The sequence below is a fragment of the Falco punctatus genome (genome assembly GCF_963210335.1).
Source record: "Falco punctatus genome assembly, chromosome: 4".
In the NCBI taxonomy this organism is placed as follows: domain Eukaryota; kingdom Metazoa; phylum Chordata; class Aves; order Falconiformes; family Falconidae; genus Falco; species Falco punctatus.
The window spans coordinates 26,266,489-26,290,923 of NC_137583.1; the positions used below are offsets into that span (position 1 = coordinate 26,266,489).

The following is a 24,435-nucleotide window of genomic DNA, read 5'->3' on the forward strand; positions in this document are numbered from 1 at the left end:
CGGCTCAGGTACCCGCACTCACAGAAAGCTCCTTGTTCCCACAGCTCATGTGCAAGCAGAACGCTGCACCGACACCTCACAGCAGACCCCTTTGCTGGCTGGCTTTGAAAAGTGCAACTCACCTCAAACTTACTCATGAATTCCGCAAAAATGCCGAAGAAAGCTTCGGAAGTTGTCATTTTCGAGTCTTCCCCAAAGAAGGACAACACTTTACCGAATTCTTCCATGGCCTTGTGCTGAAGATCATCCAGGGATCGCATGGCAGGCTGGGCGCTCTCCAGGAAGGACTGTGGGAAACGGCTTAAGGAACAACAGCCGTACCGCGGCTCTGGTCTGGATCGGAATCACTTCTGCTCACCAAATGGCCAGGTTCTGCCTCAGGCCTAAGCAAGGACCTGCTGCAAATGCAGGCAGAGCCCACGTGTGAAGGAACGTGCTGGCACGCCCAGCTGTCACCAACCGCTCCCACCTGGCAGGGAGGACACCCCGGCCAGCCTCCTGGCCTGGTGGCACCAGGCTTCTGCCATGCAGAGGTGTGTGAGCCCATGGGCACCACGAAAGGTGTTTCCCACACCAGCCAGGAGGGAGCGGAGGGTGCGGGTTTCCACCACGCTCTCACCAAGTGCTGGGATGGTGCTTCCTTACCAGCCACACACAGCCGCGGTGCTTACCAAGGAGGCACAAAGACAACAAAATGGTCCTTTTACAGAAGGATACAGTCATCACAATTGCAAATCTATCCTCTGCGGTAGCTGGCATGCTGTGACAGGCCATCTGTATGTCGCTGACAGTGGTGTGCAGGTCCTTTAGGTCAGCCGTCAGCGTTCTCTGATTCACTATGTGAGAAGAGTCAACAGTGTTAGGAGACAGGTCTGGCTGGCTTCCTGCGGCAAAGCAAGGGCAACGAGCGTGGGCCATCGGCCAGCGTGGGTCAGGCTGTCTGTCTACATGGCTCTGCACAACCTGTCCGCATTGCCCAGGGCATGGTGGGCAATCGGACCTTCTGCTGGGCTCCAGCAGGGTGCCAGCAGCCATTGCTGATGCTCTGGCCAAGAGGTGCCAAGAACCTCCAAAGGAGACTGGAACATGTCAATGCAAGGACCGCACAGGACTCAGCGGCACGAGGGCAGTGACGGATACACAGGTACTTGACTCAGGAGGGGGACAGAGGGAGTGTACAGGACGGTAGGACAAGGGGTGATAGCCCGGCTGCCCTCCGTGGTATCTCATCACAGCACCAGCAGTCAGGAGTGATGAGAAGTTCAGGCTCCCTGCTGCCTCGGGCGGCTGAGCCTTAGCTCTTCTGCAGGCAAGGGAGAAGGTGAATGGCAGCATGGCAGGAGGGCTTGGGTCACCTGCTGTGGCCATGTCACCCCGTGGCCTGTACGAGAGCGATGCTGGACAGCCCTGGATGGCACATGGTCTGCAACTGGGGATAAAGTGGCCAGAGTCCGGGCAGCCTTCAATGACAAAAGTGTTGTTTAACACGCCAGATACAAAATCCAGCTAGGAAAGCTACAGGTACAGACCTTCAAGTAGAAGTTTACATCTCCAGGCCTGAATTTTCTTGTTTATTTACCCACTGTAGCACTAATTCCCAAGGGAATTACTCACAAACAACGGGACGGTGTGCAAGGCAAACACAGCCTGCCTGCAGGCAGCCAGCCTGCTGTGACACCACCAACACAAGCGGATGGGTGATAACCCCAGCATCTACGTGACCTTTCTTTATCACAGCCAGCGAAGCTGTACGATCCCCAGGCAGTGTGACATACCTGCGACTGGACTGTGAACTCATAAGATGAAGGGTGCTGTACATTGTGTGCCACACGCGACTGAGAGCAGCAATAATGCTGGCAAGGCATGCCAGGGAAGCTGCACACCGGGGGTGGAAGGAGGCAGGGGCTGGGGGGAGCACACCAGCTCCTGGCACTTCCCTCTTCTGTGCCACACTCGCACTTACAAGATACCTCTGAACTTGGGAACGACTTTTTCAAGTCAGAAGGAAGGTTCAGGTCAGGGGAGAGAGCCTTGTCTAGGCACTCCCATGTGCAGCAGCATGCGATGGATGGGACCTCCCCCATCACTAAGCTCGTCCCTTCCTAACCCCGTCCTCCCACTCAGGACCATTCCTCACTTGTTTTGGCTGCCATCCTGCTCACGCAAGCGCTGTGCAGCTCATGACCGATTCCAGACCCATACAAAACCAAGAGACAGTGCAAGGAGACACAGAACTTGCAGATGCTTTTGCTCCTTTACCTTTGGCAGCGAGCGGCACTGTAGGAAGATCCTTGGCAAAGCCCAGGAGCTCTGGGAAATGTTGGCTGAGTGATTTGGCAAGAATGTGCAGGAAGGTGGATTTCCCATCAACAGTCTTGGTTGTGTTCAGCTGTGGCAAAGCAAAACAAGTAAGGAGATTCCTATGCAGAGGAGAGTGGGTTTTGCCAAGCAGTTGGTGTGTCGGTCACCAAATGCACAGGGGCTCCTCTGCGCGGCTCCGCTCACCTGGTGTTCACGTGCATGGCGACTGCCAGCCACGCTATGTGGATTAATGTTTAAATAGGACATTTAACGTTTACAAGCACGTTACACCCAGATTAGTGGTGTCGAGATGCTAAGGAGTCCCACAGCAACCCACGGGGGATAAAGAACTTGGTTTCTCTCACCCACAGCCAGAATGCCGTGGGCTCTGGCCAGCCGTGCACCTGAGCACAGGTCTTGGGCCCCAGCACGGTGAAGCACCAGCCCACCGTTAAGGCCTCTCTGAAGCCACCCCTGTGCATCAATCCAGCCCTCTCGGCGAGCCACTGCACCCAGGAGCCTTGTGCAAGGACAGGGCACTGGGAGCTCCCAGCACTGGCGCCTCCTGCACAGCAACAAGGATGCTTCACCTTACCTCGGTCAGGAAGTTGATTTTAAAGCCTGTTGTTTTGCTGGTCTTGGGCTGCCCATTGTTCAGATAGTTTCCCATCGCCAGCACAAACTGCAAAGAGAAACCCCAGTGAATGACTGGCCGGTGACCTCCAGCACTTCTGTCAGCCCATCTCTCATCTCTCTTTGTCCCCGCGTTTGGGTCACAGCGACCCACCAACGATGTGGTAGGAGCAGAGGTAAAAAGCCCCCCTCTGCCTACAGGACGGTGGGAAAGCACCCTTTTCTGTGTTGCTTCTGCTAAGGGGCTCCATACATGTCCTCACAGAACATCGTTACTAAAACTTTACCCGTTCATTCAGTGGGCTAGATTAGGCAGGTGAATACATGTTAAAGGCAGAATTTCTGCTGGTTCTGTGCACAGTTCACCCTGTCACCCACACAGGGCAGCCACAGCACACTGGGAGGAGGAGGGCAGCTAATAAACCCATCAGAAGGGCACAGCCAAGGGCCAGGGCCATGTATCCAGAGGCACAGGCTGTTTTCTTCTCCATGCTGCTCCTGTATGAAGCCTCCACCGACCCTCACCAGCAAAGCCCGTTTCAGCTACAGGAACTGGTCCTCATCCACCACCTTTCCTGCATCTCCAGCAGGGGCTAGAAAACACACCTCCTTTGCCATCTGCAGACCCAAACTTCCCAAGCCCTTAGAAGAGATCTCCTTTGGATGCTTTCCCATGCGGTTTGCGTGGCTGGTGCCCAGGAGTCCCCTTCCCTCTCCTGCAGCTGTCCAGAAGGTCCAACACTGCCCGGAGAGCCGCACGGAGCCCACGGCCAGGGGCTGGCCAGGAGCACGGCTCCCACCGGCTTGGTTCCCTCGGCACTTCCAGACCGACGATGCAGGTGTCCAAGCTTTGTTAATGTTTAAGAGTGGATTTTCTCTTGTGTTACAGGCTCAGGCTTTAGGTGTGCACAATTTGGTTTTGTCTTTTTATTTCTTGGTTGTTTTTCTTTGCAGGACCAGGGCTAAGTCTGGAGGGGGATCTCCTGCCTGCAGGACAAGGATTCTTCTGCTGACGGGCAAGCACCTAAGCTCTCCTCTTCCCAAAGCCTTTTGTAGCTATTATCTGCAGATCTTTAAGGGGATAACTTAAAGGGAAAGTAGTGAGCCAGCAGGGCCAGCTTTCCCCTCCAGAATGCCCTGACTCCTTGTGCTGTGGCTTTGCAGCCTTGGAGGCACAGCAGGACCCCAGCCTGGGCTCACCCAAGTCCTGACATCCCTCCTGGGTGCCTGGCAAGGAGTGGGGGCCTCAGGACCATCTGGATTTGAGACTGGGACTCTCTAAATTTCTGTTCACCACCTGCTAATGTGCAACCAGCCACGGCCCCCCAAGAACTTAATGAGGTGTTGGGGGGTTACTGGCTTGGAGCCACTAAGGAGGCTCATCTCTCATCTGGAAATGCCTTTTGTCACATTGCAACCTCATTTATCTCACCTGCTTTTTCTAAACACAAACCCGAATTAATTAACATTAATTTGCAGCAGCTTCATCTTGTAGGGTCAAGGAGCAGCTGCAGCAGAATTCCTTCTCTCCTGCAAGTGCAGTGCCTCTCTGCTAGGCACAGCCTGTCCCCAGGACCCCAAAAGCACCTCCTCAGAGGGACAAGCAGTGTGCAGACCCCTGCCTGCACTGCAGCAGGGCTGGCACAAGCCCATGGCCTGCAGCGTGGACACACACAGAGTGACTGCTTGGACAAACCTCACATCCTTCAGCCCCACTGCAGCCACAGGACAACCTCAGTGGGCTCTTGCTGTGCTACTGCCTGGCATGGTTCTGGCTTCTGCAGCCCTGCCATGTGCTGCGGGTGGGTGAGTGGTCACCTGCCATCCACCCTCCTGCATCCTCCTGAGGCCAGCATCCCCAGCAGCCAATACAAGTGGGAGCTGCCAGAGGATGGAGGCTGGTGGACCTGGAGGGGCCCAGGGCACAGCCGCGGGGCTGGAGCTGTGCTCTGGCTGCCTGCAAGCTGCCTGCCGGCTGCCTGCGGGCTCTTCTGTGGACGCTGGGGGCCCCCGGTGGCTGTTACCAGAAGGAAGGACTGTTCTGACCTCCAAGATCTTAGCCAGCTTCTTGCTGCTTTTCAGCTCTAGGGAGGCCTTGCAGATGCACTCGTAGCTAGCTTTGATCTCCTCTGTCTTCTCCTGCAGAGTGGTCTTAAAATGTAGGCTGCGCAGACGGATCTTGTACTCTGGTACTGACAACATCTGAGAACAAAAGAAGGAGAAAACTGCTACTATTGCCATTAGCCATAACCCCTCCTATACGATGTTTTTCCTGGGAAATCTCTCTAGATGAAAGCGGTGTACACTTGGCTGGTGCAGGTGACACCATGGAGCAGCTGGGACGGCTGCTGTAGCTCGCAGAGCACGGCCAGTTTGCTGCCACAGGACGGGGGTGCTCCGTGCCAATACCCACGAGTGACTTTGTCAACAGAAAGTAAGTCAGAGCTGGGCAGTCACCCTGACTGCGGGCTAAACATCAGTGGTATGCTTCAGCTGTAAACCAGCCGCCGTGGGAGCTGCCAGACACCTCAGGCATCAGCCCGAGCATCACTCCCTGGCGGTCCCTGCGACCAGTGCGCCCAGCTCCTCCCAGCCCACTGCATGCATGAGCAGACCAGCATCCTGCCGACTGCTTCCTCTCTGCTCCGTGTCCTCCTCCCCTCCAGCTCACAGTGGGACATCCCAGGGCCATCGCAGACCCCCTCTCTGCGGGAGCGCACCCCTGCCCACAGGTACCTGCAGCACAAACTGGTCGGGCTCGCTCAGTTTGCCGGGGTTCTCCTTGTAGCTCTGGAAGCGCTGGACTTCCTCCCCATCCGGGGCGTACAGCAAGAGCTGCTTGATGTGGGAAGGCTCCAGACGGTCTGACTCCATCGTCATGAGAATCTGGCGCAGCTCGATGTGCGAGAGCTTGAGGTGGGCTATCAGGATGGCTGTGGGGAAGGGAGGCACATCACTTGGGTGGGCAGGAGGACCAGACCCCAGCAGGGCTGGCTGTGCCAGGGACAGACTGCCCAGCAGGCAAAGCTCAATCTCTCCACGGTGTAAGAGTGGTGTGGGCTTCTCCATGTGCCCATGATGGCACAGGGTTAGCCCTGGGGGGGAGAGGAAGGGCTTTCTGCCCCCCAAGGCCCTGCAGAGGCTGCATGAGGACCCCAAGGAGTCACTCTGGTCCTGCACCCCCCGCCAGGGTGTTGCATCATGAGCATGTACATCACGAACGCATCAGGCTGGGCTGCACTGGAAACCACCCCCAGCGCCTCCTCCTCTCCCACATCCCCGTGGACAGGAGACCAGGGTCCTGCAGGGTCCCAACGAGCCCTCCCACCCTCCTTCCTACCAGAAACAAGCCCTGGGGAAGCAGCACTGACCTCACCTTGGCAGGCAGCCCCCCACACACCCTCGCTGCCCCGCGGCCATGCAAGCTCTGCCCCTCTCCCTCCCCAGGCTGATGAGCCACATCCCATCTCCATCACTTCTGGTGAAGCCTTGTGTGCCCCCTGCCCGGGGCTGAGCCCAGCCTGGAGGGGCTCTGGGCTGCAGGAACAGCCGAGAGCAGCAGAGCTGTGCTGGGCTGCGCCCAGGGGATTGTGCTCATGTAGCCTCCTTGCTGTTACCTTTCCAGTTCTCTACATCCCCGGTCCCATCTCGGGGCCCGTTTTTGGGGGTACGTTCACTGTGATGTTTACTTACATGTGTTGTAGGCCTTTTTGTGGGACAAAATTTCAACCACGTCTTTCTTTTTAAAGTTTTCAGGCATGAGAGTTGGCTCTGGAAGAGAAACTGAAAGATTTAATCATGGGTAAGGACAAGTTCAGCCGGCTCCAGCAGGAAAAAAACTGTCCTGAAAACAGTGAAACCATGAATGAAAGAGAGGAGAACTGATGCTTTGCACACAGCAATGGCTCCGGGAATCCTTGAATTCTGTGATTCAAAGATCTCCTCAATGGAGGACTCAGTTGGAGCTGAAAAAGGTAAAACAAGAGGTGAAACACACAGAAAATCCCAGACTGCCCAGAAACATCCCCAAAAAGATAGCCCCTGACAGGAATCCCATTTTATCCCACTTCCATCTGTATCTGCCTGCTCCAGCTTAGCTCTGCCCATGCTGCCATCGTGCACCATGTCCCTTGCAGGAAAGCTCAGCCATCCCACTGGCGTTTTGCTTTTCCCAGTGTACATGAGGCAGCTGCGCTGCCCCACACCACCGTCAGGCAGGCTGTGGGGGGCAGGAGCTGACCCTGTGCCTCCAGTGCCTCCCGCTGCGTGGGGCAGCCACCCTGGCCACCGCCGCTCGGCCACCCCAAGCCTGGACCGGCTCTTTGGGTTTGCAGCACCCAGAAACCCCGGTGGGTGGGCAATCCATGTTGGTGGGTCTGCAGGAGACCCCAGTTCAGGAGTGACAGGGCAGGCTGCATGGGCAGGTGGCTACGAACCCCATACATAGGTCTTGGGGGGAACTGTCACATGTGTAAAAATAAAAATGTTGCTTGTCATGCTCTCTATGGACAGAGAAATGTTTTCACGGCTTTTTCAGGGCTGAGTTCTCAAAGCAACAGAGCTGCAATTTGCTTCCTAATTTGCAGCTGTTAGTGCCCCGCTGCACCGTGTGGTGTCCGTGCATGCCAGCGGCCCAGCTGACTGTACCGCACGGACCGTAACAAGCAGAGGCTGCGCACAGATCGTCAGCACGTGTGCTGCAGGTTTGAGCTTCTGCTGTGATTGCAAACCAGGTCCCTGGTGGCACTGGAGAGCAGTGCTGGCACAGCGGTGCTCCCGAGGCATGGCATGGCCAGGCAGTGCTATGAGAGCCGGGAAGCAGCACTGGATGCGATGGGGAGCGAAACCTTCCAGCTGAGTTTCACTGCCCCGATGGACTGAAATGTGGACAGAAAACAATGGCAGCGAAGAAAATTAAGGGAGATGGTGAAACAATCTCCATCTTAATGATCTGCTGTGCCACCAGCCACAAAATCCTGAGCATGAACAAATTCTGTGCCACAGGTGATGCTAGGACCAGGCATTGCCTTGCTGCCCACTGAGCCCCAGTTCCTCCCAGCGCCCCAGTCTCTGGCCAGTACCAGGACCTATTCTGGGGCTCAGGCACTTACTTGTAGGCTTCTGCGTCCCAAAGTGGAGCTCCAGGTCAAGGTATTTGACCATATCACTCAGCTTGTCATAATCTGAGTCTTCTCCGAGCTGCAGGAGGAGGAAGAGTCAGAATCATTGAATCATAGAATTGCTTAGGTTGGAAAAGACCTTTAAGATCAGGTTGGAAACGACCTTTAAGATCAAGTCCAGTGGTTGACCCTGCACTGCCAAGGCCACCACTAACCATATCCCTAAGCGCCACATCTACTTGTTTTTCAAATGTTTCCAGGGACAGTGACTCCACCACCTCCCTGGGCAGCCTGTTCCAGGGCTGCACAACCCTTTCGGGGAAGAAATTTTTCCTAATATCCCATCTCAACCTCCCCTGGCACCGCTTGAGGCCATTCCTTCTTGTCCTGTCACTTGTGATCTGGGAGAAGCATACTGGCATAAGGGACAGCCCGACACTGCCCGCCTGTGCCAAGCCACCTCCACTCTGCCCCACGCTCTGTCCCCAGAAGAAACCAGGACAGGCTGATGGCACTGCCCTGTAACTGGAGACTCAGCCATCATAAACCCTGTGCAGAAACCAGAGCCTGGTGAATCATTCACCTCTGTGGAGCAGCTCCTACACAAGTCACTGAGCCCACCTTGTAGGACCCGTTCTCATTTCAGAAGGAAGGAAGAAACGCGGAGGTGAAGCCCCATCAGCCCTTCCTCGCACCCTGCAGCGGTGGCACTGCCCCGCAGGCTCATTTAGCTTCTAACACGGCTGGAACCCTACGGAGCACTACTGCTCTTCACGTGCTACTTGGGCACGACTGCTTCACTGAAGGACAAAGTGGGAATTCCAGAAAATTCGGGAATTTTTGGCATACAAAAAGAAATCACTGGGAAGAAGCACCTTGTTCTCCGGAGTGCTGGGGAGGGGGACCTGCAGGGTTTCAAGTGCGTGCTACAAGGTGGGTTCCTGTGGGACTGGCAGATGATCCCACAGCTCCACTCTAGCTGCTCAGAGCATGAAGAATACGGCACGTCTGACAGCATCCACCATCATGAGACACAGAGGCTGGAAATTAAATTCCAGGGAGGCCAGCTTCTCCCCGCAGGGACTCATCCACCTCCAGAGTTCTACATCACTTCAGGCCCATGACGCCAAAGGATTATCACATCTGGTCTCACTCCTCGCCTCTGCTTTCCCCTTCTGGTGCCCCCCACCTCAGTGCTCTCCCCATCGCTCTGCTTTCAACCATCCTCATGGTATCCCATGGATAAAACCTCCCACACCTGCAGAACACACCTGAAGGCAGCTCCTCACTGCCCAGCGCCCAGAGAGCAGGGAAGCAGGTCCTAGGGGTGTGGATATTTTCATCCCTAGGATGCTGGAGTCAAAAACCAGCATTTCAGGTGCTTTCCAGAGCTTCTGCTCATGCCGGCAGTTTAAGTCCAAGTAATTAAAAGGATGAAAGGAAATATGAGACTTTCTGTAACGTGGTATCTTATCTTCAGAGTTCATTCCCTTGACCAAGGTATTGAATGCGTGGCCCAAGGAGAGGTTGGGACATCATGCTGTGGGGAGGGGACACTCCCCATTGCTCTGGGCAGGGAGGAGGGCAGTGCCCACGGATGCTCCCACCAATGTCCTCAGCCTCGGTACTAGCAACCGTTCCCCAGCACGCAGCTCGGCCCCTCGCCCCCCGCCCCTGGGCCGTACCTGCCCCCAGATGGTCCCTTCCGAGTTCTCCACCTGCTCCCACCGCAGCCTCTTGACGCTCATGTGGTTGGACTCACTCCTGCGGTGCAGCAGCCCCCGGTGCAGGGGGGGTGCGCAGGGCACTGGGGGGGGCGGTGGTGGGGGTGGTGGCGGCGGGATGGGGTGCAGGTGGCTGACAAGGGATTTGGGGGCAGGTGACGTGCTGGCCTTCATGGCCTCTGCCTTGGTGGAGATGGTCTTGGGGTCGTGGAACTGCAGGGGGGGGGGTGGAGGAGGGGGGCTGAGCGGCGGAGGGGGGATGTGGTCCGAGAGCGTGGAGTAGGTCAGGGAGCTGCCCTCATCACTGCTGCTGATGTACTCGCTGCTGCTGACGTCGTTGGTGACGTAGCTGCCCTGGTCATCGTGGAAACTCATCTGGGTGAGGGTGAGAGGAGAGGCTGAAGGTGGCACCTCATCCTCCATCCCCCAGCCCTCGGGGGTGTCCTGCCCCCAGGCTGTGCAGCCTTCGCCCCCTCCACCACCCGCAGAGCCCCAGGATGTGTCCCCAGAGTCCCCGCACCCATCCCGGCACGGGGCAGGCTGCACGAGGGATGGCTCCACGGCCAGGGCAGACCGTGCACCCTGCCACCCTGCGCCACACTCACCTCCTCGTAGTCATTCTCAGGGGTGAGGAAATCATCCACGATGGTGACTCGGTGTCCCAGCTGCTCACTGAGGGCATCCAGGAATCGGTCAGTGTCGCGGCTGCGCGGGGGCCTGGAGAAGGTGAAGAGCTTCTTCCGTCGCGACAGAGGGCTGAGCGAGTAGTCCCGGTGCTTGGGGGACGGGGCTGGGCTGCTGTCAAGGCTGACATAGGGGTTGGACTCGGTGCTGCTCGGGGAGGCCACGCTGCTGTGCAGGCGGTAGTAGCACTGCTGGGAGGCCAGAGCGTCGCTCGGCCACGAGATCCCCGACTTGCGAGCACCTGCGGGACACAATGCTGCCGAGGGGGTCCTGCCACAGCACTCCCCACAGCCCCCCACCCCTGGGCTGCGATGAGCCTCAGCACCGCACTGAATGTGACATAACTGTGCAGCCTGCGGGAGGAGGGATCCCCCCGGCAGTGCCCTGTGCTGCACAGCAGTGCGCTGGGGTCCTGCGGGACTTGCCCCTCCATGCACTCTATTGCCCTCCTGCAGATGCAGTTTTGCAGGAGCCATCGCTGGGCCCACATGTGGCACCATCACTGCTTTGTTATAAAATGACGTCAAGAGAAAAATGTCTTCTCCTCCACCTGCCTGGCCCCCACCAAAACCCCCACCAAGACCCCCTCTCACACGTGGGGGGCAGCCGGACGTTACCTGCAGCGTGTGCCAGCTCTGGGGCAGGAGGTGATGCTCTGTGCAGGGCAGCGTTGCCCATCTTGCCAGCAAAGCTGCCGATCAGGCGGTTTTCTAATTCTGCGTAGACAGCTGACATCTGAAAAAAAGGGCAAAGAGCTGCTGTCGAAGCCTGAATCGAGAGTGGGCTTGGGGAGCCCCCAGAGACCTGCGATGTCCTGGAGCCAGGACAGCCACCGCAGACCCCCCAGGCCCCAGTCTCTTCCCCCCTGAAGGAGTGCTTCACCCCAACCCAAGCCCATTCTGCCTTTGCTGAAGCTCCCCAAGAGCCTCCCACTCGCAAGGCTGCAGGAAGATGCTGACAGACAACAGACTTATCAAAGCTGACTAACTGCTCAGGGAAGTGATCTCCGAGACCAGCTCTGAGGTAGGGACGTTGTCAGCCACCAGCAGGTATTTCCATGCTGACACATCCTTCCCCCATTCCTTTTTTTCCTGCTTTCCCACGTTAACATGAAAGCAGTCTAACTCTCATCGCTCCCTGCAAACGCGGTCCCGCACACATTGGCAAAGCGCTTCCCAGCACATCCCCCCATTCCCAAGAGGCCGCACCATTTTGGGGTTGGGTGTCTCCGGGAGGGATGTGCCATCGCCAGCCTGTCGCTCTCCAGGGATCAGGCGAACCGGGACCTCCACGGTGTCACTCTGGCCTGGCAGGGAAGGAAGAGACAAACCAGTCAGGAGCCCCCCCTTCCGCCTGTGGCCCCAGGGCTCCCGACGGTCCTGACCCATCAAGGTCCCCCCTGTGTCCTGCTGGGACCCAGAGCCGCCCTCCCTGCCTGGGCATGCAGCGAAGCACCGGGAGCACCTGGGGCTGGGGGTCCCGAGGGACCAAAGCAGGGCAGGCGATGGCCCCACGCATGGGCTGCCTGTGCAACAGGGAACGTCCCGCTGCGGGCTTCCCCAGGCGGCAGCAGGAGTCACCCGGCACCAAAGCATGATGCATGCTGGAAAACAAGCACAGCCGAGAAAACTCCTCCTGTGCCTTGCCCTTTACCCCACCGTGTTCAGTTTCTCTACAAAATGAAGATATTATTTGTCTCGCAGTCTACCCAACTGGTAGATCTGGAAGCTGCCTGCAAATCCTCAGCGCCAGGGCAGCGCGTGGTTAGAGTGCTCCTCACTTGCTGCACGCAGCGGGACAGTGCCGAGCAAGATTCCATCACAGCAGTTCAGGGGAAGGGACATGACCCAGGGCACACGCTGGAGTCTGCACTACGTCGAGAAGCCTCCAGATACCGAGACGCTGCAGTGCCATGGGTGTTTCTTTTTTCTTGGTTTCTTTTCCTTCAGCCTCCCTGGTAGGTGCTGGGCACCGGGACAGTCAGGGTCACTGCACATGGCAGTCAAGGTCACAGTTTCCAAAATCTGGTCCTTTTGGTCGCAGATATCTGGGCAGTGCCAGCCGCCCCAGCAGCATCCCCTGAGACAGGGCTCTGCAGGGGACATGAGGAGGGAGGGAGAGAGGTCTGGACCCCTGCGAAGGCACAAGGGAGCTCACTTGCAGCAACGTTGATTAGACCAGCTCCAAAGGAAACTCCATTTTTCCAGTTACATCCATGGAGACTTCTGTTCAGAGGTTAACGGCTGCAGCAGCATAAGCTCTCAGAGGCATGTCCAGAGCCCTGATTCATCTCCAAGGGCGTGCGAAGGGCTGCCGGGGGGAAGCGGTCTGCAATCCCTGCCTTTCCCAAACTGCTGGACAGCAGGTCAAATGGACTCACAATATTTCCACCTAGTCAGGGCTGGGATGAGTACTGGGGCGGGCAGGCAGAGCTTTGGAGAGCCCAGCAGAGCAGCTCTGCTCACCCCAGCACCAACCCAGAGCCGTGTGCTCAGCGCCCAGCATTTTACAGGGACCAAGAGCAGCCCAGGACAGACACAGCTGGCTGTTATGAGAAAGGGCTCTGGAGTGGGGCTTTCATCGGGAACAGGAGGTGAAGCCCCCCACCCCACATCACTTCCCTCTCCGGGACTGAGGAATGTCATCTGCTTTTCATAAATAAATAGTTTGTGCAGGGAGGTGCAGTAGGAGCACCCATGGCAGGATGCACCGCAGAGCCTGCGCAGGGGTAAGGGCAGCACGACAGGTCGCTGGCTGCTCTTTCCCCAGGGCAGCTGAGGACAAGGCTGCTTCCCACAGCTGGCAAGCATCTGCCGGGCGAGCAGCCTCCCTCAGCACACACAGCTGTCAGCCACTCTCTGTGCTGTAATCACAACCAGAAACGCTCCTCAGAGGCAGGTTAAGAGGATGTTCCCTGGGGAAATGTCTTGGAGTTGGCTGCTCCGGCAGCAGCCCTCCCAGATAGCTGAGGAGCACTGTGCTCCTGGTGAGGCGCTGGGAGGAAGGCGTGCAGCCGGCGGCTGGTGGAGCCTGGCTGGATGCAGTGGGGAGCTCATGGTGGGGAGGTCGCGGTCAGAAGCTGTAAGCAGAGGTCGAGTGCCCTTCACAATCAGCTAAGAGTGATGGGGAACAGGCAGGATGCCTTGTCCCCCCATCTGGGAGAGGAAGGCAAAGACCCGAAGGACTGAAAACACAACCAGCCACCTGGGGTGCATGTGGGCGAGAGGGTCAGAGACCTGGGGGCTGTGCAAGGCCCTGCAGCAATACCAGGAGGATGGGATTTTCAAAGGAACGGGGAGATATGGGGCTTCTCTCTGAAGGGAGTGAGGGTTTGTGCCATGAATGAAGTTCATCAAGAGTCTCACGATGGCACTTAACCATGATCTTCCTCACATGGATTTCACAAATGCTGTCTTCCCTGTGAATTTGATGATGTCCAAGAAAGTTCACCCCAGAAACTGTGCACCCCAGAAGGGAGGGCTCAGACCAGCAGGATCAGTTCACATCTGAGCAATGGAAGGGACTGGAAACAACGTTCAGCCTCAGCCCGAGCGGCCTCTTGCAGAACTGCTATTTCAGCTGTTTCTGAAAACATGGGATTTCCAATCAAAGCCTCTGTGCTGACCTCCATCTTTTCCCACTGTGCACGCTTAGGAATAGCTCTGGATTTTGGCTTGGGGCAGAGCAGAAGTACACTACAGGCACAACCACCAGGACCCAGCTCCCCTCCCACTGCAGAGGGGACCCCCACACAGCCCCCAGTCACCCACCTGCTGCCCCCCCTTCCTCGGGGCGGGGGGTTCGAAGGCTTCCCCGGCACAAGGAGGCCCCTCGGATGGAGCTGCGGTAGCGGTCCTCTGCTTCTGGCTCAGCTGCAGCAGAAAACACCCTTCATAAGGCATGGCTGCTGTGTGCCAGACCCCACAGCTCCCCTATTCCTCCTCGCCATGACACGGGGCTCCCCCAGACCCACCGGCCTCATGGCTGCTCCCTGAGCCCTGCACTTGACCGTGACGCCGTGCCCAGCTTGGCTGGCACTGCAGCTGCCTGTCCCCCAGCTAGCCGCTCACACCATCCCTCCTGTCCCCGGGAAGCAGAGCAGGTTACAGATGCTCCTGCCAGCGCAGGGCAGGGGGGTGGATGCCCAGAGATGGGACATGCATTTGCTTTTTCCAGCAGGACTGGCATCCACCAGCTTATGGTGCACATGGAACTCCAGCCCTGAGCTGGTGGAGAGGGAGCCAGCTAACTGTCCTGCCCTCAAGGGACAAGATGGGAGTGGGGGCCCACACTGAAACGCTGCCTGGAAGAATGACTGGTCTGTGTGCAGTTTTGTGCGATGGCTCAGAGAGGCTCAGACTTACAGCAGGATGAAGATACTGGAGCATCAGTCTCCGTGGTATCCACAGACCAATGCTCAGACAGCCTGATACACGCAAACATCAGAGATCGCCACCGAGTTTGGAGGAAGCCCAGGCGAAGGACTAATCCAAATTCAGACATCTCTGGCCAAAGGACATACATATGATGCACCAGAACAACCAGCACTTCACATGGTCAGAGTTGCCCCTGTCACCTGCGAAGCTGAAAGGAGTCAGGGACCAGCCTGCGAACCAGGGACAACCCTCCGAAACAGCCTGGTCCTGGGAGATTTACTCCCATGCTTTCCTCCTCTCCAGTGGCTGGGGATACCTGCTTTGGATTCCTGAAATGCAGCTGCAAACTGCAAATAACTCGGCTTCCCTTTGAGATCTTCTGAAGTTTACAAACTAATTTTAGGTTCTAAGTTCACGGGAATATACAACACGTTAGGTAGTTTGGGCCATGATTCTGCACACACAAAAGCAACGGGAACTGAGTGCAAATTAGGTGAGCAAATACCCAACACATTTCCATGCACAGCGGGAGTATTTGCACCAGGACTTGGAGCCATTTCTCCCTGCGAGGGGAAAGGCTGTGCTAAAATAACCGTGTTCCTCCAAGAGCCTCTCTTCAAGCAACACTTCTTTTTACCTACGATCAGTCTGAAATAAACACACCAGCATAATGTAAATAGCTTAGCATAGAAGAATTTGAAAGCAACTAAGAAGCCCAAATCCAAAGATTAAGACATTCCACTCCAAATTTGCCCTCACTTTTCTGCTGTCTGACTGCAGAGCCCACCACCCACAGCAAACCACAGCTGGTTTTCGTGTTGCCACAGAACCAGGAGATGGAGAGAGGGACCAGGGAGGAGGAGAATCACCAGCTGCCTTCCAAGTCCTTCTGGGGAGAGCAGTGCTCCCGGGCAGGCGCGCCGCCAACCGAGCTGCGCTCCCCCCTCTCTAACCATGGATGCTTGCGTACATCTGACTGCTGGGGACATCCCGAGGGACATCACCGTCATTGCTTATTTTGCTTCTCTGATCTGAATGCTGCCCCTAAACCAGTAATTTCCTTTCAGGAATTCCTAACCTCTAACAACCTGAGCAGCTTCCAAAAGCCTTTGCTCTCAGAGACAACCTCTCTGGTGCCATCTCTCCACTCAGTGCAGTTTCATTCCAAAACTACACGGCTCCATGCTGCAGAACAGGTAACTCCCACCTGACATTTACAGATCAGCCCCATCACCAAACAGGAGCTGGAAACCCCTCCGTGCTGCTCCACATCCCATGCGGCTGCCAGCTCCGTGCGAGCAGGAGCCAGGCAGGGCAGAGCCACCAGCCGGCTGCTCACTCGCCACCCCAGCCTGCTCCCAGCACGACAGGGACCTGGGGGGACATGGCGTGTCTGTGCCGGAGCACAGGGGCTTTCCTCTCACCTGCTAAGGACTTGTAACCAAGAAACCTGGCAATCTTTTGTTGGCAGTGCTCCTGCTCCTCATACGTCAGCAGCTGGTAGATAAACTGCCAAATGACTTGCTTGGCCGGTGTGTCCAGCACCGGGTACACATCCACAATGAGAGTGTCAATATTCCTGCAAAATTGGAAAGAGAGGGCTGGGCAGTGAGCGCATCCCTACGGCACAGCCCCACCATGCCGCTTCCCTGGGCTCCAGCGCTTCCCAGCCTGCTCCGCCTGGGTCTGGGCTGCTGGGCTTGCCTGAGGGGCACAAACTGGTCATTTCAGAGCAGAGGACCAATCTCTTTGGGAACTGGGATTGTGCAGCTGGAGCTAACAGGGAGAGCAAATCCCAGGAACCGGCAGCACCTGACAGCCAGGTATAAAACCTGGTCTGTGAGTCAGCCAGGGTGTATGTGGAGGAGGCTCTGCAGAGGGCTCTGGGCAGGCTGGGCTGAGGGCAGCTGGGTGAGGGTCACCAGGGCTCGCTGCCGGGTCCTGCACACGGGTCACACCAGCCCCACGCAGTGCGACAGGCTGGGGGCAGCGCGGCTGGGGAGCTGCCTGGGGGGAAGGGCCTGGGGGGGCTGGCTGACGGCCGGCTGGGCATGGGCCGGCAGTGTGCCCAGGTGGCCAACAGCACCCTGGCTCATGTCCCAAACCGTGTGGCCAGCAGGCCCAGGGCAGTGCCCGTCCCCCTGTGCTGGGCACTGGTGCGGCCGCAGCGGGGACCCTGGGTTCGGTGCTGGGCCCCCCGCTCCCAGACAGACACCGCGGGGCTGGAGCGCCCCAGGGACAGGCACGGGGCTGGGGCACCAGCCCTGTGAGGAGCGGCGGGGGGAGCTGGGGTGTTCAGCCTGGAGAAAGGGGGCTCAGGGGGCCTGATCGCTCCCTACAGCTGCCTGAGTGGGGGCTGTAGCAAGGGGGGAGTGGGGTCTCTTCTCCCAGATCACAAGGAACAGCCTCAGGTTGCACCAGGGGAGGTCTGGATTGGGTATTGGGGAAAATTTCTTCCCTGAAAGGGTTGTGCAGCCCTGGAACAGGCTGCCCAGGGGGGTGCTGAAGTCACCATCCCTGGTGGTATTTAAAAGATGTGTAGATGTGGCGCTTAGGGACATGGTTAGTGGTGGTCTTGGCAGCGCTGAGTTAATGGTTGGACTCTATCTTAAAAGCCTTTTCCAACCTAAATGATTCTATGAGTAAGAGGGGTGGAGGAGCACCAGAAAGCACAGAGAGAAACCCTGTAAAGAGCTGCATATTAGCCAGCAGCAGGTAAGCAGGCTCAGGCAGAAATGCATTGGTGAGGGGAGCTGGGCTGGCAGCCTCCCCGGGCTGAAGGCTCGGGCTCACTTCGGCTCTGTGGTGTGCAGAGATGGTGAAAGGGCTTTAGAGGATAGCAGGGCTGAGCATCCAGTTCAGTGAGGAGGATAAAGCAGCCTGGGATAGGAGGGCTGTCCTGGGTCAGAGAGCTAAAGTCAGGCTGCTTTCCTACTGAGAGACGGAGACAGAGATGATGGGTTAAAGCTCACTGCAATTACTGCATCCTTAATGTAAAAGTAATGGTAAGAACTTATAAAGAGCTGGAAGGAGATTGCATATGTAGGAACAAATCTGTTGTCTTGATGTTAACGGAATGGACCACTGCTGCCTTCCACGGAGCAGGGGCCAGACACACAAGGGAGAGCCAAAGGGTAAAGAGGCTCAGATGCTGCAAGGGCTTTATTAATGAAGTGTCTCGGGCAGGTCCTCAGCAGCCAACAGGGATGTGAAGCAGCAGGACATCCAGAGCCTGCCAGAAGTCACCTGCTAAGTTTCTCCCTAGCACTGGGCTAACTTGCCTTGTCTTGGAGCTGGACACAGCTCTTGGCTGCCAGAAGCCTGTTTCCCATTGGGAACAGCTGAGGTATTGCAGGGAGCCACTGCGGCAGGAGGCTGCTCTGCTCCTCCCCGCTGGTGGCCAGGGCCAGCTGGCTTGTCCTGTGCTAAATGGCTGGAGGTCCAAAGGCCAGAACAGGGGTGCCCTGACCCAGTCCCCTGCATTTGCTGCTGGTTTCTACATGCTGTGGTGGTCAGCAACATAATGTCTGGGATTTCCCACCTTGCCAGAGCAGTTAAGAGGCCACAGCTGCTCATCTGGGACAGGCATACAATTAGGTCATGATGAATTATTGTTAAATAGAGCAGTGGCCTCTGTGTCAAGCCATCTGGGGCAGCGACAGGCAAAATGAGGTGGCTGGAGGAGAGGGTGAGCTGCACCCTGCAGCCAGCAGCTCTGGGGTGGGCAGCCCCCAGTAAAACCCTGCTGGAAGACCAAGCAACATGTGCCACCCTGCACTGGGAGGGGAACCTGGGGACTTGATTCATGGTACTGGGGTTCCCATCCTTGTACCCCTGAGCAAGAGTAAATACCCCACTAGGGCTGAGTCTGCTTTTCCCAGCTGCAGACCCCTGGGACTGGATCTGCTCCCACAGCTGCTGCGCCTGGGGCTGGAATGTCCAGCTGGGGAATCCCATAGAAGCAGCACCATCTCCAGAGAGCACAAAACAATGATTTCTGCTTTACTGGGGCAGCGTTAGCAATCGCTGGGACCCAAGGGGGTTCACTCAGCTGGTGCCAGGGGGCTTACGCAGCTGGGGCTCCCCCAGCAGCTGCAGGTCTGGAGGCAGCCAGGCTCCCTGTGGGCAGGAGGATGCTGCAGGGTGGTGCAGCTCACAGCCCAAGCCGTGGTGCGCAGGAGCAGTGCTATGGCTTTGTACTAGTAGTTTCTCTTCTCTCTTATCAGTAACCTAAATACTGAGGGCTTTACTGCATTTCCTTGTCAGACTCAGGATTCGGCAGGCTGCTGCACCATTGCCCGCCCCTGGCAGGTGCACTCGCAGCCATGTGGGACTCGAGCTCCCGAGGAGCAGCCGGGCAGCCCAGCTCGGCTGGCTTAGCAGCTGCAGGAAGAGGCAGCAAGCATCTCCCAGCGCCGGGAGGGATAGCTTCTTCACCGAGGTGCTGAATGGTTACAGATCAAGGGCAGAAAGCAAGGTCACACTGGGTCTGCCTGGGGATAAGTTTCAATCCTTGCAGCAGGGCAGGGAGGATGTGCTTCACGGCAGGACCAGGGCTCTGCCAGCCACAGCCATTCCCACGGTGCTGCCAAGGGAGTGCTGCAGCCAAGATGCCGGGAAGAGCGAGAAGACAAGGATGAAACGTGGTGAGATTTACCAAACAAGGTGGAACAGGATCTGCAGTTGTCAGGGACAGCCAGATAGCAAGAGAGCCTGCCCTGTGAGGGACCAAGGTCACCTTATGAGGAATTAAGAGGTTGACCTAATTAACCTCAAAAGCTAAAGGGCCTGCTCTGTCCTCAGGCAGGACACCTGGAGAGAGATGGGCTTGTGCCCTGCGAACATGCACAGAGAAATACACAGCTGGGGAAATCAGAGAACGTGATGACAGCAGAGCTCAGTGCTGGCAGCCTCACAGCCGAGGTCTGCCTTCTGCCCAGAGACCAACTCTGACACAGGCATCGCTACCAGGCCAGGTACCAGCATTAGAGGAATGGAGCTGCTAACAAGTTACCGATGTTGGAAGAAGCCTTCCAGCGCTTTGCAGATGGTATAGCGCTCAGGTGGAGTCAGCAGGTGCTCCAGCTGCTGGGTGAAGGTCCTTCCTTGAATCTTGATGCTAGAGGGGAGTATCTCTGCAACCCACTGCAGGGAGGTGAGGGCGGAGGAGGTGCTCGGGGAGTCAGCAGAGTCAGAGTCTGCAAGGTGCAGGTAGAAAGAAAAAAGAAAATTCAACAAAGGGTCTTAACCATGGATTAAAAGGCTTGACCTGAAACCAGGGGTCAGTCCCGTGGACAGCCAGGGCAGCTGCAGCTGAATACAACAGGGAGTTTGTTCAGTGGGCTGGGGACAGTCCCGTGTCCTGGGCAGGAGTGAGAGGAGAAGCAGGACAGGGACATGGCCCTGCTGCAGGGCTGCTGCGTGCTGCCCCGCCGGGCAGCCTCTGAAGCTAGCCGTGGGCCGAGCTGTGCTGCTGGAACGCTGCATCTACCAGCCCTCAGCCTCCTGCCTGCCTCCGCTTCCCTGTGACCGCAGTGGTCCGACCCTGCAGGGCTCCCCTTGGCCTCCCTGGGGTCCTCCTGAGCAGTGGGGTTTGGGCTGGTATGTGTCCCTCCAGCCCCAGTCTGCAATTCAAACCACTTACACACCCCCGCACTCCACCTCCTGGCTTTCCAGCTTAAACATCTCAGATAAGGGAGACCTCAGAGCACGGGAGTCTCAGCTCCATAGAAATACAAATCCTGATGTGCTGATACAGATGTCGCAGAAAAAACCCAGATTTCAGTCACTGGAAGGCAGCGTGGTGACAAGGTGAAATGGCTCATCTGGAGCTGTGACTGCCCTTGCCTTCCTCCCACACTCTCAACCAGCTGCTCTGGAGCTCGTGGCTGTTCCAGTAGGTCCATGGACCTGCTGGAGGTCACCAGGGGTGTTCTGACTGGGATGCTCTCTGTGATCTATCTCTTCGACCATGCTGCTTCCGCACTTTCTGTGAACACATGCAGATGGTATTTCTTCTCTGGTTATCTAAAGCCTCTGCTCAAGTTTCAAAGCACTTTCTGATAATCATTGGCTTCAAAAGCAGTATTAGTCAAGGGTTACCTGCGAGTGAACCGAGGCATGGAAGGTCATTTGCTCTGCCACACTCATCTGCACTGCTCCCTGTGCCACTTCTGCTGTGAGCGCAGGGCAACGTGCCCGGCTGGGAGAAGGGATTGGACTGAGGCTGCTCTTATCCATGTAGGAATATGGCCAAAGTAGCTGGAGCAAAAAAATCCATCTTTTCTTGGTTTCTTTTGAGGGGCAGTGAAGCAGTCCGAGTGCCACTGGCTCTGTACTGTGAAGTAGTGAGGTGCTCGGTTCTGTTTCTAGCACACACACAAATGAGCTGGTATCGCAGGGCTCCTGAGTGGAGCTCAGGAGAGTCCATTGCTGCTTGAGAAGGACGAGCCAGCCCCTGATTCCTGGGCCTATGCACTGTGGAGCAGCACCACAACAACACACCGAGCCTCCTGCCCTCGCACAGCTTCAGAAACAGCAGCGGCCATGCTCTGCCCTGGGCTGTGGTCCTGCCCCTCTGCTGAAATCATGCTGATAACCACCCGCGCTGGCCCAGATACCCTCATCTCCCGCTGACTCACTCACCAGCAGCAAGCTAAATTATTCATAACAGCAGCAGTTATTCTGAACAGCACAGTCCACACACAACCGTGGGATTTGCACAGCGACCATGGATGCACAGGGTTGGATTACTTCGGTCAAGTACATGGCACAGACTGCATGTAAAGGACATTGGCAAAGGCCGTCAAGGATGAACCTTTCTGGAGAGCAGCCAAGCCTGAGATCAAGCCTGATTCCCAGAAAGCAGGCAGCCATGTGCCCCAGCAAACGGAGCAGCCCTCCAGGCAGTGCATTAAACCTCTGACCCTAGGTTGGCATTTGGCAATTCCCTCCTGCACGGGGAATGTGAGAACCGGCGTGGGGTTTCTGCAGCTCCAGACCCTCCTCCCCACACTCTTACCGTTGGAGATGTTGACGATCCCCTCTTCCACCACCAAGGTGGGCATCGCCCCACTGCCCTGCAGCATCGACACCACCTTGTCATGGGAGCAGTTCCTGCGGGGCAGAAGAGAGCTGGGTCAGAGCTGCCACTGCGGGCAGCAGCTTGTGGGAGAGCAGCACTGAAAGGGAGCTTGCAGCTGCCTTCATTTTCTTGCAAAAAGCCTCATCTTGCCACTCAGAGCCAGGTGGAGTCGGGCCTTGCTGCGGTGCCCCTGGCCTCTCAGCCTTTGCCTGGTTTTATCTGTGCTGCACAGAAAAGAGCCTCCCCGAGGGAAAGCCTGAATCGCACCCCGTGACTGGGCTCTCCGCTGTACCTGCAGCAAGGAACAACCACCCAGCATGCCTGCAAGCACCCTGCAGAGCTGTTACAGCAAATGAATCCACCATTACTTTAAGCTACACTCAGACCCAGAAGATGATCTTTTTATTTAAATGATACAGTGCTGCAGGTCTCTCCTTGCTTGTCCTAATTCTGCATGAAAAGAAAATGCAAGGTGGATGTAAAATGCATTTTTGTAGGCAAAAAAATAATCTTGGAATGTCCTTGGAGAAGGGTACAGGCTGGCCTGGGACAATGCCTGCCAAAACATGGGCTCAGAGGACAATCTTCATCTCAGTCTCCTCTGTTTTCTGGCAATGCTGCATCAGCCAACAGTTTGCTGGATCAGCTGAAATGTGAGAACCTGAGCACTGACAGAAGCAGCATCAGATGTTTAACCTTTAAATATTCATCATTCCCTCTTATCGTGTAGCCTCTTCTAACCCTTTGCTCTTGCTTTTTGTGCAGAAAGACCAACTTGAGGAAACACAGGCTGCTGCCACTGCACTGGCAAGGGGCACACTCAGCTCCGGTTTGGTTGCTTTTGTTGTGCACACATTATCTAGAAGAATTAACTTCTGGGTAGAAATGCAATTGCCTCTGTGGTTTTATGCTTATGATCCCATTCTGGGAGTGATTCGTGGGTTGGCTGGTGTTCTGCTCGTTTCATGAGCAGAGCTGCAGGTGTTTTACAAGCAACTTAACTCACAGTGGCTTGAATCAGGGTCTGCAGGTGGGCTGCAGTCAGGACACCAGTTATATGTGCATTATATGTGGTTATTTGTACAGAGAAGTCAAAGGAGGAGCAGGGATGGAGCTGAAATACTACTCTTAGAGCCAGTTTTTGTAAAAGAATATTAAAGGAGATGTCCATACGGGGCAAAACCCCTCATGCACCTCAGTAGACAGCTCTCAAGGATGACCAGCTCTCCTTTCTGTTGCACAAGAGCAAGCAAGTAAACACACATGTGCTTGGCCACCTACCACCCCCGGGGCCCTCCTGGCACAGGTTTCTAAAGAGCCTCTTACCTCATGTCCAGACCATTGAGGAACAGGATCCGGTCTCCAGCTTTGAGAGCAGCCTTCTCAGCTGGGCTCCCTAAAGGCACAGGGAACAAGAGGGGCTTTAACTGGTGGACCCCTGCTTGCAGGGCCCCACTTGCAGAGCAGAGTCCCAGGTCTCTGGCCACTCTGTGCCCAACCATGCCCAGGGACACCCCCAGGGCAGGACATCTGTTGCAGTTTGAGCCCAAATCAGTTTGATCCTCACATGGGGCACCAATTGTCACAGCGCTAGCAAGCTGCATTAAGGCTTTACAGTTGGTCAGATTCTATTGCCCACACTGTTTCTCTATTCTCCAGGGGCCAAACCACACTGCTCCTTCTCTCTCCTTCCTTCAGGAGCCTCCTACATCCAGGACCCCTCACCCATGCTCCTCAGGGCTATTTAACCACTTAGCTGGAACGAGCTACAGCTGCACATCATCCATGTTAATCAACCCACTGCCTTCGCTCCTCTACAGGCATCCACTGCAGTGGATTATCTGGGTGGACTGGGGCCATTCACCAGGCACAGTGATGCCAGCACCCAGCTTGCATTGGAAATACAGGTGTGATTTCGGGCTATTCACTGAACACATTCTCCACCTTGCAAAACAGGGAGCACATAAAGCCAAATTAAATTGTACTGAAGACACTAGTTATTCAACTTGGGAAACTCCATCACTGAGCCTTGTAAAAGTCCCTTTTGCTATTTTCTAGTGAACAGTAGGTACTTAAAATTTTGAGTTTAGACCATCAATAAATAAGTGTCTTTGAATCTTGTTGGCTGGAGGTTTTCTTACCTGGCAAAACAGACTCGATCCACACTGGGGCATGGCCACGCAGCGTGAAGCCAAAGCTTCTGTTACCTTTATAAACTCGCACAGTTCTGCAGATGAAAAAAAGCAAAAGTGAAATCAGAGCCCAATATTTGGTTCTTGTTTCCTTTCCCAGCCCCTCCAAAGCCCCGTTATCTCGGGTGTCTCCCGGGTGCCCTTGATGCTTCCTGTGTCCCTGCAACATGCCCTTTGATACCAAAGCGTCTTTCAAACAGGAGCCCCCAAAAAGTGCCCTGCCCACAGGGAGAGGGGGTGGAGGGAAGGTGTGTGCAGGTTTGGTGGCCCTGGGTGGCCACAGTGCAGCTGCCTGTCCTGCCCGCGCTGCCAGCCTCTCCT

The 24,435-nt window shown here is 56.3% G+C and overlaps 1 protein-coding gene across 7 annotated transcripts in view; it reads right to left on the bottom strand.

Moving 5' to 3' along the window:
• GRID2IP (Grid2 interacting protein) overlaps positions 1–24,435 on the bottom strand; it is a 52,023-nt gene that overhangs the window by 6,757 nt on the left and 20,831 nt on the right. For 5 of the 7 annotated variants that reach the window (XR_013927707.1, XM_080384764.1, XM_080384762.1 and 2 more), the window contains 18 exons: positions 24,064–24,149; positions 23,249–23,318; positions 21,860–21,954; positions 19,853–20,036; positions 16,263–16,417; positions 14,233–14,334; positions 11,671–11,768; positions 11,080–11,197; positions 10,384–10,703; positions 9,740–10,153; positions 8,046–8,133; positions 6,628–6,717; positions 5,671–5,867; positions 4,981–5,136; positions 2,897–2,983; positions 2,260–2,389; positions 718–836; positions 123–287 (listed from right to left, as the gene is read on the bottom strand). Coding sequence is in view for 6 of the 7 variants with exons in the window: in XM_080384764.1 (XP_080240890.1) it covers positions 123–287; positions 718–836; positions 2,260–2,389; positions 2,897–2,983; positions 4,981–5,136; positions 5,671–5,867; positions 6,628–6,717; positions 8,046–8,133; positions 9,740–10,153; positions 10,384–10,703; positions 11,080–11,197; positions 11,671–11,768; positions 14,233–14,334; positions 16,263–16,417; positions 19,853–20,036; positions 21,860–21,954; positions 23,249–23,318; positions 24,064–24,149 (2,674 nt within the window). In the remaining variant the exon portion in view is untranslated. The remainder of the gene's footprint in view (positions 1–122; positions 288–717; positions 837–2,259; positions 2,390–2,896; positions 2,984–4,980; positions 5,137–5,670; positions 5,868–6,627; positions 6,718–8,045; positions 8,134–9,739; positions 10,154–10,383; positions 10,704–11,079; positions 11,198–11,670; positions 11,769–14,232; positions 14,335–16,262; positions 16,418–19,852; positions 20,037–21,859; positions 21,955–23,248; positions 23,319–24,063; positions 24,150–24,435) is intronic. The other 2 variants (XM_080384763.1, XM_080384766.1) reach the window with 2 other exon arrangements.